This window comes from Amblyomma mixtum, chromosome 3 (assembly GCF_055824585.1).
Source record: "Amblyomma mixtum isolate Tamu chromosome 3, ASM5582458v1, whole genome shotgun sequence".
Classification (NCBI taxonomy): Eukaryota; Metazoa; Arthropoda; class Arachnida; order Ixodida; family Ixodidae; genus Amblyomma; species Amblyomma mixtum.
The window spans coordinates 262,317,131-262,333,037 of NC_143014.1; the positions used below are offsets into that span (position 1 = coordinate 262,317,131).

Here is a 15,907-nt window from a genome sequence, read left to right on the forward strand (position 1 = left end):
ACACAGAGGCAACCAGCATTAACAACGCACGTGACGACGTGCACGTGACGACGTGACGACGTGAGTTAGGAAGTTGAGCTCTAGGTTGCCATTAGTTCTCCGGTAAGCTTTAAGGGGAGCACAATAGCCGGAAGGAGGTGCCAAGACGGCGTACAAACATTGTCGTATATTTGCCGATTCCTAAATGGAAAAACAGCCTCTACGATGGTGGTAATGTGTTTGACCAGCACAGCTGTCGCATGCTTTTGGAATTGGTTCTTTTGCGGCGTGAACTTCTTGGCGTGATCCTGGCATCCGTTTTTTCCGAGGACCTCCATTTTATCCTGCTCTCAACACTTCTTTCATCCACCTGGCCAACTTCAACAGCGGCGCACGTAGTTAAGCCGAACAGAAGCGTCAAGTACTCGCGCCGTCTCTATGCTAGATCCGCGCCGTGACATACCTCAGATGATGGAGGTCAAATCTCAGTCCGAAAAGTAGTCAACAGCCCTGCGCTGACGTCTTGCAACTTTCGTTGCATGTCTACAGCGAAGAACTTTAGTTAGAAGCGGTTGCACGTGACGAAGACGATTCAATAAAAAGCCGTGTGACAGGACAACTGATGTTGGTCTCATGGGTGCGTGTCGAAATTTAGGGGCTCGTGGCCCTGTTATGTGTCGGCGCTCAGGAGTGCACGGGGCGCTCGGCTGTCTTTGGCATCCCTTTCGCGCGAGCAGTGGAATCCCGTGCAATCCAACGGTCAATTCCGCCGGGTTTCTCATCGGGAGCGCGGTGATCGCGCGTAATCGCAGCAGCGCCTATTTGACGGCCGAGGAAGTAGATAACGAGGGACTGTTCAACGTGGGAGCGCTTCTTCATGATTTTGGTGGCCCGGATCAGCCTACGAGACGCTCCTGGATCGTGCCCGCAATAGCGGGCACGATTACCGCAAAGATTACCGTGGCGTTGTTCGTATGATCGTATTCAATGCCATCCATTCAAGACAGCGCCTAGCCAGCGATTCCCACACTAAGTTTAACCCACTGCCAATTTCTATTCTGCTCGCCCCCGCTGATTCTCTTTCTTTCTCATGTCATTGAATGTTCAAATTCATGCGCCTCGTCGTGGCACCCCGGAACTATTAACGCTACTACCGAACTCCCCTATTGGAAAAAAAGGCAATGATGTAAATATTGGAAACCAACACTGGAAACCTTGGTGGATTATGGTAATGGAAAATGCGTTGGAATGACTGGGCATGTTGGAATGCTGGGCATGTTGGAATGACTGGGCATGTTGGAATGACTGGGCATGTTGGAATGACTGGGCATGTTGGAATGACTGGGCATGTTGGAATGACTGGGCATGTTGGAATGACTGGGCAGGTTGGAATGACTGGGCATGTTGGAATGACTGGTAATGTTGGAATGACTGGGCATGTTGCAATGACTGGGCATGTTGGAATGACTGGGAGATGTTGGGGCAGGGGCCATGCAGCAATGTTATGTCTGTCGCAATGAGACAGCAAATTTCAAAATAGATGAAGCTCCTACAGCCAGTTTTATTTTGTGTTCATGCTCCTCTTGCTCTTCTTTAGCCACTTGTCAATGCAGCTGGGCCCCATGAAACAGCCTTGTTGATGTACCACCGGTGCATGAGGGCTTGGGAAAACTGGGCGATGCACTCTGCAGAAAAGATTGAAATGAAAGAATTAGGATCCACAAGTTTTTATTCTTGCCAGTATTAGAGTGCTAAAAAAGTAAACTCCATATTGTGGCCACAGGAATAAAGTGAGCCTAAATCAAGAACCACTGAAGCTATTCGCACTCAAAAAGAAAAATAATTTGAGGTTCTTATTCAATATATCATATGCTCGTCATTAAGTACCATCATCAGCAGCATAACTAGCACCACTGCAAGACAAAGGCCTCTCCTATATCCCTAAACATAAGCCTGACGTGTGCCATAATGAGCAAAATAAAAAAGCCATCGTTTTTTGTCCTCTGAAGGCTTTTAGTGGGGTATTAATAAGAGGGACAATATAAAGGTAACATCAGAAGGGTGACTGCAGTAGCACAGCTGAGATGTCGCAGACGATACACTACGAAAAGAGGCATACAATCCATTGATACATCAGTTGCAAAAAATAAAAACAGCAGCAAAGAAAAGGTAAAACAAACCAGTGTCAATGCTCCAAGCGATATCACTTATTTCCATAATTTTGAGGGACCACATGCAATGAAAATGTGGTGAGGTAGAGTCACAAGCGAAGGCCATTCTATTCTCGATTTAATTATTACTAACTCTATGCAGCTGAATGCTTTTTCTGGTGTTTTATCTTGTTGTGTTAGTGACCATCTTCCTGTGTTTGCTTGCATTGAGAACGCTAGTACAATAGGAAGTAAGTCCACATCAATCACATACCAAGCTATTACAGAATCATCATTGAAATCCTTTAGGGATGCGCTCATGAAAGTATATTGGAGTAAGATAGCTGAACTTCATGATGCAAATGTTGCCTATAATACGTTTGTCGATTGCTTTAAACAGATATATCACGACTGCTTTCCTCTTGTAACACGCGTGAAAAGTCGCAGAATCCGCAAGCCATGGGTAACGCCAGAGCTTCGCGGAGAAATACAAATGAAAGACAAGCTGTACAGAAAATTTTTGAGCAGCCGGAAGGTTGAGGACCTTGCGGTATTTAAGAAATATAGGAACAAATTGACTAAAAAACTGCGGTCTACACGAACAGCCTATCACGTGTCACTTCTAGATGTTAAGAATGTTCGAAATGGTGTACTATGGTCGAGATTAAATACACTTCTGCAGCGGGACAGTTCACGCACTGCATTAACAAAATTAAATATTGATGGAAAGGAAGTTTCTGGCGTCGAACTTGCTAATGTATTCAATACTTTTTTAACGAGCTTGGCTACCCGTGCTATAACACGTGCTGCCGGATCTGACGCTTGCAAATATGTTCGAATTCAGAATGATGAAACAATTTTTCTGCAACCAGTCACGGTAGACGAAGTAGTGTCGGTGATAACAAATCTTAACAATAGCAGTAGCTGTGACATTGATGATATCCAAATACGGCCAGTCAAGCATGTAGTTGACATAATTGCTCCCATACTTGCTCACATCTTTAACAACTGTTTAGAAACTGCAGTTTTTACGGAAAAAATGCAATTAGCAAAAGTTGTTGTTCTTTACAAAAAAGGAGATCGCAACGCCCTCGCCAACTACAGACCAATCTCTATTTTGCCAGTGTTTTCGAAAGCATTTGAGAAAATGCTGCATCTAAGAATGTCAAATTTCATCCATAAATTTAACTTGCTAACACCATTTCCGTTTGGCTTCTGCAAAAGCAAATCCACTGAACTTGCATTACTCCAACAAAAGGAATATATAATAAAGCAACTTGAAAACAAATCTATTGTCATTGGTGTATTTGTGGACTTCTCAAAGGCTTTTGACCTGGTAAATCATAAAATCTTACTAAATAAATTACACTACTATGGTATCCGAGAAAAAGCGCTCTCATTGTTAAGTTCTTATTTGTCGTTTAGACAGCAAGTGGTGTACATAAATGGTATACAGTCTGAACCGAAGCCGCTCTTCTACGGTGTCCCCCAAGGCAGTACGCTAGGGCCTCTACTCTTCAATATTTACCGAAACGATATTGTCAACATTAGCGATAATACAAAGTTTTCCATCTATGCAGACGATACGAGCGTATTTTTTTTGGGTGAAAATGTTCATGAACTTATCAAACAATGTAATGCCACAATGCCTCTTGAGGTCTGGTCTGCAGTTAACCTGATGCAAATAAATGAGAGTAAGACCAAAGCTGTCATATTTAGGCCGAAAAATAAAGTTATCCCACTGCACGAGAATATTATATTAAACTCGCGGGCTGTAGAAATTGTTGAGCAGTTTAAATGCCTTGGGGTCATATTTTCTGCCAGTATGTCATGGGATTATCATGTCAATTATATCTTGAACAAAATAGCTCAAATCACTGGTGTTATAGGCCGTCTAAAATACATACTTCCCACAAAAACTAAGATGCTGGTATACAATTCAATATTCAACTCGCATTTAAACTATTGCCAGTTGGTGTGGGGCACTACAACATTCACTAACCTTGAACGTATTCATTTAATGCAAAAAAGATATCTCCGAAATGCATATAATTTACCGTTCCGACATCCCAGTGCAGCTTTCTTTTGTCATTCCAGAGTTATTAAAGCACATAATCTTTATAAATATCGCCTCAGTGTTACTTTTAAAACAGAAATCTAGAAGAATGTAACAAATCTTAAAAATTTTGCAGAACTAAGGAAAAAAGAATCAGTCTATCCAACAAGACGTGGCGAAGAATGGACAGTGCCAACACCTCGACTAAATCTTGGTAGGGAATGCCTTCAGTACACACTTCCATCTCTTCTAAATAGGTATATCCACATTAACCTCGATTTGTTTTCTTTTTCACGTCATGAACTACATAATTTGTTTTTGCATAACATTGTTTAAGTTTCATTATGTATACATATTGCTGTTTCGTGTATTCTCCGGTGCTTCCTTGATGTGCTTGTTTTTTAAAATTGTATAAACTCTTGTGTTGCCTCCCTGTCAATAATAAGGATTGTAGACTCGTCAAGCTGCCCAAGGGCAGCTTTTTTCTACGATTCCTCCATCTGTAGTGCTAGATGGGAAATAAACTTTGATTTGATTTATTGTTCAATGGGAACAGGAAAAATTTCTTGATCTAGTTGTGATGGCATCCTGGTCTGAAGCGGGGCAGCAACATTTAACATTAAGTTGTGGAAAAGTATTGTAGAGTATATGGAACACACCTAAACGAGCGTTTCCCCTTTTATGCAGTGATGTCTGGTGGTCAAATGAGATGACTGATTACACATATGCTGTACCAAGTGTCGCTGTTGGATTAAAGGGAGTTGGTGGCGTAGCGTCAAACAGTTTGGTGCAAAATTGAAATAGCTAGGGAATACTTCAGTTTGGAATCAATAAAATTTTTATGCATAAACTGCGCAGCATGGCAAGAGCACACAGATCATGACATCTCCTGATAAACCCGAGTGCCCTTGTGGTGCCAGCAGCATGTATTGTGACATGCTCCAAGTATGTGGGGCTGCATCTGGTTAAGGTTTCTCCATACCATTAACCCTAGAGGTGGGAAAGGAGGTCAATACGTTGTGACAAAACAATGCAGACAAGACAAGGACAACGAAGGAATAAATATGATGGCATGAGTGCTGACTATCGCCAATGTGTATTGGAAACCACGTCAAAATATATACACTGTGGCCTAAAAAAAACAACGAACAAAGGGCACCTTGTGTCAACCACATTGCATGAGTGTAAAACAAAACAAAAACTGACAAAGAAGCATTTAAGAGCATGAACTCTTCCTTAGGAAGCGTAAAGAAGGTGTGCTAACACAGTGATTACGGTTTTTTTTTAAATTTCAGTGGCCTCGATTATCTCACGCACAAACTTTTCTGTGTCTGTCAGGCAAAATGCAGAACATGAATTCCGGTTCACAGCGTTTAGGATCTGGCAAACAATTGCAATTGCGACAGTGAATCATCAAAGTTCTCCCGCAAGCTTTGTTCACATCGTCGTGGTGGTCTTTTAAACCTCTCAGTGACACACTTGCCTGTTTTCCCACTGTAAACATAGCCGCATTTCAAGGCGTTCGAACACACTATGTCTTCTGTGCAGTGCACGAAGAGACTCTGATGGATAATCTCGGTTGACTACAGGTACTGAAACTTCATAGGGTTAGAAAAACAATATCGACGCCAACTCGACTGCCTATTTAACCGGTGCGACCAATTGTGGATGTAGAGAAAGGTACGTACAAACTTCCTTTTGGGAGTTACAGTCTCGACGGGGGCACAAAAAGAATGTTTCAACTTCTGCTTAAAGCAATCGGCTAAAGACACTGACAAAGGTTCTAAATATCCAGTAAAGGACAAACGGCATATGAGCTGGGCAAAACTGGATGTCATGGCAATCAAACAGGATTTCATTAAGGAATTTTTGAAGCAAAGGTTAGTGACACCTCTTGACCAGCTTAGACTGAACCGAAGAAAATGGTAAAAGTAGCTTGTTTTCCCTTGGCTCGTAAGCCCAACAAGTGTAACCACCCAAGATTGAGATCCAATAAATGTGATGACATATTATCCTCTATAATTTCAGTGGTGATTCAAAGTGGACTGAGGCTTTGACTGAACTCCTCTCTCACCTTAGACAATGCTTCGTCAGGATTGGAGATCCTGCAATAAGCCACGTAACAGCGGCGCTAATAGTTTTTTTTGCAAAAACAAGCTATTCTGAAATGTAATAAAGGTGGACTGAAGGTATGAGCTTAAAAGTGCGACAAAATTATTCACCAAAACGCCTGAGACGTTTGGAATGCCACTGCTCCATTTAGGTTAATGAATTCTTCAACACATTATTGATCCTGATTGAGGGATGGCGTAATATAAATCCTTGATGTCAACATAGCACCCCATGAAACTGGTGCGAGAGTTATTGTGTAGAAACTGCGTTACTTTCTCTGCAGATCTTACACGAGAGGAGTCATCAATGCTCAGCAACTTAATTTTATGTCGCAAAGAGAAGGCGATTTGTTTCTGACAGGTTCCATTCTCTTAAACTACAACCCTCAAGGAGCAGTCACCTTTATGGGTCTTTGCGGTAAAGAAGATAGCTGGACAATTTTTCTTACTGAAGTTGATGGCATTAGCCTGATGGTTAAACTCTAGATTGTTAATGTTTCTTGGCACTGGACTTTGCTTTTAACAAATCAGACAGTAAGTGGCACTCAAATTCAGAATACACTGCATCTGTGGCCTTGGACTGACAGGCGCCTTTCGATACGACCACAAAACCACCGTTTATCAGCAGTTGAAAGCAAGAGGGCCCACCCTCTTAAATACGACACAGTTCGGCCTGTGGGCAAGTTCCTAAAGAGGGTTCAAACCGTGACACTGCATCAAAACATCCCGAAGCACACCTGTCACACTCAGGTCTGTGCGTGGAAAAGGCAACTCGTCAAACCATGGCAAGCATCTCCACAATAGTTCTCTTCGGAGGAACGGAAAATTTTGGTCCATAAGCACTTCAAGGACCAGACGAGGCAGCGACTCCAAGCTGAAGGTGTGCACCTTGTTGTCAAACTCTTGTGCCTGAAAACAAGCCAGGGAGTGGCTGGTTGACGGTGTCACGCACCGTTGACCAGGTGAAAGCCATCTGGAATGCCACTTTGCAGCCACTTTGCACTCACTAGCCCGGAGCAGAGAAGCCAAGGCACGAGTGTCTGAAAACAAGGTACACAATGTCGACACTGAGTTGCTGCCTCGTCTGCTGCTTGAAGCATATACGGGCCAAAATTTGCCATTGTTCCTTCGAAGAGGACTATTCTGGAGCTGTTTGCCATACTTTGACGTCTTGCCTTCCTGTGCCTGGACCTGAGCGTGACAGGTGTGTTTCAGGGGGCGTTGGTTGATGGGGTGTCGTGGTTTGAACCATGCCAGAAACTTGCCCGCAGGCTGAACTGTAACGGGTTTAAGACGGTGGGCCCTATCGCATTCAACTGCTGATAAAGAAGGTGGTTTTGTGGTCATGTCTAAAGGCGTCTTTCTGTCCAAGGCAACGGAGGCAGTTAATTCTGAGTTCAAGTGTCACACAACAGCTGATTTGTTAATAGCAATGTCCAGAGCCAAGAAACTATGTAATAATCTAAAGTTGAACCATCTGGCTAATGTATCAACTTCAGCAAGAAACTAGCAGAGGTGCCAATGAGAGGTCAAAAGACCACCGTTACGATGTGAACAAAGCTAGCAGGGGGAATCTGATGTTTCATTGTCGCGACTGCGATCGTTTGCCACATCCTTTATGCTGTGAGGCGTAATTTCTTGTGCTGCATTGTGATAGACAGACACAGAAAAGTTTGTGCATGAGATGATCGAGGCCACTGAAATTGTAGAAAAAACGCAATCAATGTGTTAACACACCTTCTTTATCGCTCCCTAAGAAAGAGTTCATGCTCTTAAATGCTTCATATTCAACTTTCGTTTTGTTTTTGACAGATCCAAAGTGAATGTTACAAGGCACCCTTTCTTCATTCTTTTTTTAGGCCACAGTGTATATATTTTGATGTGCTTTCCAATAAACCTTCTTGAAAGTCAGCACTCGCACCGTCGCATTCCTTCCTCATCTTTCTCTTCTTTGCGCTGTTTTGGCATAATGAATTACAAACAAGCCCATTCATCCGTCTTGCAAAAGTCAATACAGTCAGAGTAGCTGAGATAGTTGGGGCATCCTTCAGAATAATGCAGTCATAAAGACAAGGTTGGGACATAAAGACAAAGACTGTTATTGAATGGCTAATATTAATGTACTTTAGTAATGTGCTTGGTTTGGTTTATGGGGGTTTAACATCCCAAAGTGACTCAGGATGAGGGACGCCTTATGATTTTGCATATTGATATGCTGGGCTTCATAAGAGAAGAAGTACAAGTTTTTTAAGGCCAGCCGTAGAACAGGAAGCAATGAATCTACACTAATATCAAAGAATGAAGGCTCAAGCATGAGAGTGTAGCTAAAAGGTTATAATGACAAACATGAAAAGCTTTGGAGAAATTCAAGTCGATGACACTTGCCTAAAATAAAGAATCTAAATTTGGGTGAAAATCTGTTGTGAATTCAAAAAGTTGGATTGCACATTAGTAAAGAGAATGGGAGCCGTGATGAGTGGTATAGAAATATTAGTTTGAATTATGGTGGCAAGTAATATGCGGACTCATTTCGTGCTCTAACAGTTCATGCAAAATGCACATCAATAAAATAGGAGAACAGTTTGGGGATCAGAACGGTTTCCAGCCTTAATTATTGACAGGTCAGCTTCAGGTTGTCAGGGATAGAACCAAGAGGTTTGGATTGGCTAACAATTATTGGTAAAATCTGTCTTCAGATATCCTCAGTAGTTTAAAGTATGTCAGAAGGCTTCTCACACAGCCCTCAGGTACTCGAAAGCTTGTGCTTATCAATGACTTTCGAGACATGATGAGAAGCAATGGTTAATGCAGTGAAATGGGTAACAAATAACTGATTTTTCTGAAGAAAGTGCCCATGGAATATGCTGTCAAACAAATTCCCAAGGATCCTTCAATTAAGCCCAAAATGACAGTTTATGGGTAGCCACTTTGTTATAACCATCACATACAAAAAAAGAGACACCAGAAGCCCTCCTTATTCACTGAAAACAAGGGAGAATTATGAGACATCATTCCGGCACACAAAATCACACGGATGAAGAGAGTAGACTCCATGGACACCATATTTCAACTGAGGTTTATTCCACAACACAGGCTTTTTATGTGCAAAGGGGTACTAGTGATCCCTGGGGCTGAAAAGTATTTCCGCCACCAGATAACAATTATTCAGGACGGCAAAAACCAAAACACAAAAAAACATAGGGGTAAAGGTATCTTGCCACTCACATTAAACACATCGGCACGCCTATGCATCACCTACCTGGCTGACCCAACAAACATATTTGCCTCCAGATAATCTATTTCTTTTTCTGGAGCGCTGCAGAAGGGCTGCTGACGTAATTCTCTTTTTCAACAGAGATACAAAAGGCTTAAAAAATTTCCCAGCCCTTTCAAGTGCTAAACTTGCACAAGGCATGTGTTTCTTTCAAAAACGCCTTGCATGCTCGCTTGTGCAAGCAAAGGCGAATGTGCTCAGCTAAATGACCTCTGCCACTTAATGAATCAGCTGTCCTGCAATGTTCAAGCAAGCGTTCATTGATGCAAGCCTCGTCTGTCTAATGTAATGTTTGCCACAGGCAAGGAGGATGCTGTACACCATGTCAACCTCATGTTTAACGAGGGGTTTGGTGTGCTTAGTTTTGTAGGCAGGCTTTTTCGTAACGTCATTTATCAGGTGGCACATGCATCCCAGCTTTCCCAAGCTGAAAATACGACATGTACATCGTGTTTGTCACTGGCCTTCTTGAGGCGGTGTGACACCTGATGGCAATAGGGCACAATGACAGGTCACTGTTGCGAATGTGCGTTGTCTTCCGGCTTGCGCTGCCCAGCACACTTCATCTCTCGAACCTGGCTTTCTACCACTAAGGCTACAATTTCTCCTGTGAAAACTGCCTGCTCCAGTCTCCTTACTTGCGCATTGATGCTGTCACAGAGTCGTGACAGCGTCAATGCCGAAGTAAGGCGACTGGAGCAGGCAGGCAGAAAAAGAAATAGATTATCTCAACGCAAATGTGTGTTGGGTCAGCCAGGTAGGCAATGTTTAGTCACGCCAATGCATTCAACTTGAGTGACAAGCTAACCTTACGCCTATGTTTTTGTTTTTGCAACATTGAATAATTGTTACCTGGTCGAGGAAACACTTTTCAGCCACAGGGGTCACTAGTACCACTTTGCATGTAAAAAGCTCATGTTGTGGAATCAACCTCAGTTGAAGTATGGGGTCTATGGAGTCTACTCTCTTCGTTCATGTGTTTTTGTACACTGGAATGATGTCTCATAATTCTACCCAGAACCAATTAGCTCAGCTCTCCATGCTTAGCAAAAACAAGGCAGCAGTAATGAAACCAGTTCTCATGTGTGCACTTTTTCTTTTACATCTGTGACCTGCGATGAGTGGCATAAAAACACATATTTAAGTTAACACACATGCATCATAATGTTAATATTCGTAGTCAAATAGTATCACATAATGCAGCCAAGAACATGCAGACATTTCGCACTTCATGCATAGAATGCAACGGTTAAAAGACGAGCAATATTGAATGTAAAACTTCAAATGGCCTGCAACCGGCCCATTCTGACAGCCAACTAATATTACTCATATAAACATGTAAACATATCAGGCCAGAGCAATCCAAACTGCTCCAAGCAGTAGCATTAAGGAAAAGAGCAATGAAAGTAAGAGAACATTTCATGGCAACCACAAGAACAAAGCACAATGCAGTAACAACTTACAACACAGCTTTTGACTTCATCTGGTGGCCACAAAATCCATGCCATTGACTCGGACTGGAAGACAGATGTGCCACCTGCAGATACCAATTTTCCATTATCACTATGACAGGAGTACAAAAACAAGCATGCGAACTCGGTCCAACAGTGAATATCACATGAATGTAAAAAGATCACGAAAAATATACTTGCCCAAGTATACGCAAATATACTTGCCCAAGTATACGCCTCAATACAAAGGAAAACTACCCTGTTTAAAATGCATCAGTTCCCCTAGCACTAGTAAAGGAATCTTGCTATGAGCAAAACAAATCTGCGTTCGAAAGCGTAGATAAACATCGTAATAACTGAGACAATTATTGCGTCACTTGTTTTCCTCAGAAACCAATTTTCAAACAGCAGAGTGATCGAAATGCAAGATCCTATACTCTGGGTAGCCAGAAACGCTATCGGTATCATAAAAAAAAAAAATCTTCACATACTCATTTAAAAATTAGATCCTGACGGCCGGAAATTAACTTTTGTTGGTAACTGCAACCTGAGACAGTGCTTTCTTTATAGTGGGGTTTGAATTCAGATGCGGAAAATGGGCACTGATCGTATTGGAGGGTTCCGGATTAATTTAGACCACCTAGAATTTCTTAACGTGAGCTGACATCGCACAGCACAGGGGCATTCTTTTTTTCATTTCACCTAAATCGAAATGCGGCTACTGCCATCAGGATCGACCCCACGACCTAAGGTTCAACAGTCTAGGGCCAAGCAAAAACCGCGGCGAATAAAAAGTGTTTCAATCCCCCTCAAAGTGCTAACGCTATCTTGAAAGACAATCATACATTTTACGCACAGCCAAAGTGCCGGTCCTTGAAACGTGCGCGGTGGTGTGAACAAGCATGGGCTCTGCAGAGCAATCCAAACTGCTCCAAGCAGTAGCATTAAGGAAAAGAGCAATGAAAGTAAGAGAACATTTCATGGCAACCACAAGAACAAAGCACAATGCAGTAACAACTTACAACACAGCTTTTGACTTCATCTGGTGGCCACAAAATCCATGCCATTGACTCGGACTGGAAGACAGATGTGCCACCTGCAGATACCAATTTTCCATTATCACTATGACAGGAGTACAAAAACAAGCATGCGAACTCGGTCCAACAGTGAATATTACATGAATGTAAAAAGATCACGAAAAATATACTTGCCCAAGTATACGCAAATATACTTGCCCAAGTATACGCCTCAATACAAAGTAAAACTACCCTGTTTAAAATGCATCAGTTCCCCTAGCACTAGTAAAGGAATCTTGCTATGAGCAAAACAAATCTGCGTTCGAAAGCGTAGATAAACATCGTAATAACTGAGACAATTATTGCGTCACTTGTTTTCCTCAGAAACCAATTTTCAAACAGCAGAGTGATCGAAATGCAAGATCCTATACTCTGGGTAGCCAGAAACGCTATCGGTATCATAAAAAAAAAAAATCTTCACATACTCATTTAAAAATTAGATCCTGACGGCCGGAAATTAACTTTCGTTGGTAACTGCAACCTGAGACAGTGCTTTCTTTATAGTGGGGTTTGAATTCAGATGCGGAAAATGGGCACTGATCGTATTGGAGGGTTCCGGATTAATTTAGACCACCTAGAATTTCTTAACGTGAGCTGACATCGCACAGCACAGGGGCATTCTTTTTTTCATTTCACCTAAATCGAAATGCGGCTACTGCCATCAGGATCGACCCCACGACCTAAGGTTCAACAGTCTAGGGCCAAGCAAAAACCGCGGCGAATAAAAAGTGTTTCAATCCCCCTCAAAGTGCTAACGCTATCTTGAAAGACAATCATACATTTTACGCACAGCCAAAGTGCCGGTCCTTGAAACGTGCGCGGTGGTGTGAACAAGCATGGGCTCTGCAGAGCAATCCAAACTGCTCCAAGCAGTAGCATTAAGGAAAAGAGCAATGAAAGTAAGAGAACATTTCATGGCAACCACAAGAACAAAGCACAATGCAGTAACAACTTACAACACAGCTTTTGACTTCATCTGGTGGCCACAAAATCCATGCCATTGACTCGGACTGGAAGACAGATGTGCCACCTGCAGATACCAATTTTCCATTATCACTATGACAGGAGTACAAAAACAAGCATGCGAACTCGGTCCAACAGTGAATATCACATGAATGTAAAAAGATCACGAAAAATATACTTGCCCAAGTATACGCAAATATACTTGCCCAAGTATACGCCTCAATACAAAGGAAAACTACCCTGTTTAAAATGCATCAGTTCCCCTAGCACTAGTAAAGGAATCTTGCTATGAGCAAAACAAATCTGCGTTCGAAAGCGTAGATAAACATCGTAATAACTGAGACAATTATTGCGTCACTTGTTTTCCTCAGAAACCAATTTTCAAACAGCAGAGTGATCGAAATGCAAGATCCTATACTCTGGGTAGCCAGAAACGCTATCGGTATCATAAAAAAAAAAAATCTTCACATACTCATTTAAAAATTAGATCCTGACGGCCGGAAATTAACTTTCGTTGGTAACTGCAACCTGAGACAGTGCTTTCTTTATAGTGGGGTTTGAATTCAGATGCGGAAAATGGGCACTGATCGTATTAGAGGGTTCCGGATTAATTTAGACCACCTAGAATTTCTTAACGTGAGCTGACATCGCACAGCACAGGGGCATTCTTTTTTTCATTTCACCTAAATCGAAATGCGGCTACTGCCATCAGGATCGACCCCACGACCTAAGGTTCAACAGTCTAGGGCCAAGCAAAAACCGCGGCGAATAAAAAGTGTTTCAATCCCCCTCAAAGTGCTAACGCTATCTTGAAAGACAATCATACATTTTACGCACAGCCAAAGTGCCGGTCCTTGAAACGTGCGCGGTGGTGTGAACAAGCATGGGCAGAAACGCGTAGAACGAGGCATATACGAGGACAAATCTGTGCTCAACAAGAAACAAAACGCGCAAACATGCGCATACCAAAATCATGCAAAGCTAGCGCACGCACGGTCGCATCCCCTTCGCCAAAACAAGTACCGACAGCGACAATTCTTGGCAGAGCAACTCACCGCGGCGACAACAAAAGCGCCTTAAACGCTTTTTATAGCATTGAACACGAATACTGCAGCAGTACGACAGGTCACCGTTCCAGCATTATATGCTTCGGATAATGCACGAGTACTGCTTACCTTTTCAGATGATTGCGTAGTCGTGCAGAACGCTGTTTGCCTTCGTGTCACGGGCACTACACCAACCAGTGAGATTTCAGCACGAGTGCTACGTAGCCGGCACTCTCTACCACGTAGTCACACAGAAGAAAATATTCCGGGCCTTATTTGGAACATTTCCACCGCGACACTGCCCGCGCGTCTTTGTGCCTGGACAGCCATCCTGGACTACACAAAGAAGCGCACAGACTGAAAAGTTAGAGAGACCAGAAAAATGACACTTTGCCTCGAATAGGCTACGTCGACAGCACTGCGCGATTGTGCACCCTTGAGCAAGAAGAAACACACGCAAACCACAACACAGTTCACGACGGCTCACAATCCAAGTAGCGAATTGTAGCAAGCGCCGAAGCGCGATGCACGCGACGCAGCACCCGAACCGCCATGAGGGTTATACAGAAAAACAGCTACCGGCAGCCACCTGGCGGTGACAACCAGTTTTTGTTTCGGTTTCGTTGTGAAAAAGCTTGTATCCTACTTTTTATTTTATTTTTGGTATTTTTATTGGGTATTCAGCCGTATCGGCATCCACAGAAATTGCAGCGATTGCGAGCAATTACCACTGGTAGAAACGCGCGAATTAACGACCTGTTGCTTGCGCTGCGGTTGAAAAATGCCTGAGTTCTCACGGCAGTATGGCTTGCTGCTTTGCTCATTCACGAAATTACATGCCGATTTCTGTTTGTATGGGGAAGTTTTTTTTTATATTGATGGGAGATCAGCAAGGCTAACAAAATACCCAACGTAGCAGTCGTAGAGAGTAGGTTGTCGTAAAAACATGGTGACGCTGTTTGATCGGCAGCACGACGTGAGAGGCGGCAGCGTTGAAACGCGCGTCGAGAGAACAACCTCCACGGTATATGCTTTCTTGAGACTACAGTGAAGGTGTGCATTTTTTATAGTGGAGTTCTCTCATCCAACGTGAAAACCAAATCAATTCTTAGTATGAAATATGCTGTGTAATTTATATCCTCATATTGTATTTATATATATCTGCATTTCCATTTTGAAAAACAGTGTTGTACTGGTAATTGTGTACCGAGGTGCATGTATAAGAGTGCAGCCTTGTCGAAATATTCTGTGTATATATTTGTATTCGTAACCCTTCTACAAAGAAGCTGTGTGGCCAGCTATGTGGTTAACAATTTGTTAATTGAATTAGTATATGTCTTGAAATGCACGCTCAATAAAATTTTCTGAATGAAATTGAGTGTTCAGATTCAGGCATGCAGGGCTCTGCAAACCTGCAATTTATTATTTTGTGAACAATGAAGTTAAACTTTTTCTCAAATATTTTGCTAATGATAATCTAAGCCCAAGTATATAAGTCGTTACTTTTTAAAAAATTTTTCTGAAACTGTCAAGTCAACAAATGCACGTGTAAAAAAAGAGAAATTTGTCTTGCAGTTTTTATTCTAACAGCATAAAGTGCCAAGTGTACGTTTGATGGATTTGACCCACTGAGATTGTTAGTGCATTGATGAGTTTCATTTTGTCAACCATATAGGCACATGCATATGCAGTATCTGCTGCCCAGCATCGGCCATTCAAATACAGCCATGGTTTGTGCCATGCCAAACAAGTAGGTACAGTCGTGGGTAAAAAAGATTAGCACACATGACGAAACACCAGA

General features: G+C 42.4%; 1 protein-coding gene across 4 annotated transcripts; it reads right to left on the reverse strand.

The window, feature by feature from the left end:
- Positions 1 to 1,516: 1,516 nt before the first annotated feature.
- Positions 1,517 to 15,234, reverse strand: LOC149354598 (uncharacterized). Of its 4 annotated transcripts, XM_089583432.1 has the most exons (6): positions 14,236 to 15,234; positions 13,054 to 13,127; positions 12,044 to 12,117; positions 11,867 to 11,947; positions 11,034 to 11,107; positions 1,517 to 1,664 (listed from the first exon to the last, which is right to left on the reverse strand). In XM_089583432.1, exons 2-5 carry the CDS (start codon positions 13,096 to 13,098, stop codon positions 11,050 to 11,052), a joined length of 258 nt encoding a protein of 85 aa, XP_089439558.1. In that variant the 5' UTR covers positions 13,099 to 13,127; positions 14,236 to 15,234; the 3' UTR covers positions 1,517 to 1,664; positions 11,034 to 11,049. The 4 variants fall into 4 exon arrangements, with proteins under 4 accessions (XP_089439558.1, XP_089439560.1, XP_089439557.1 ...); XM_089583434.1 differs by lacking the exon at positions 11,867 to 11,947; XM_089583431.1 differs by lacking the exon at positions 11,867 to 11,947 and having other exon boundaries at positions 12,877 to 13,127; positions 14,236 to 15,233.
- Between the last annotated feature and the right edge of the window lie 673 nt (positions 15,235 to 15,907).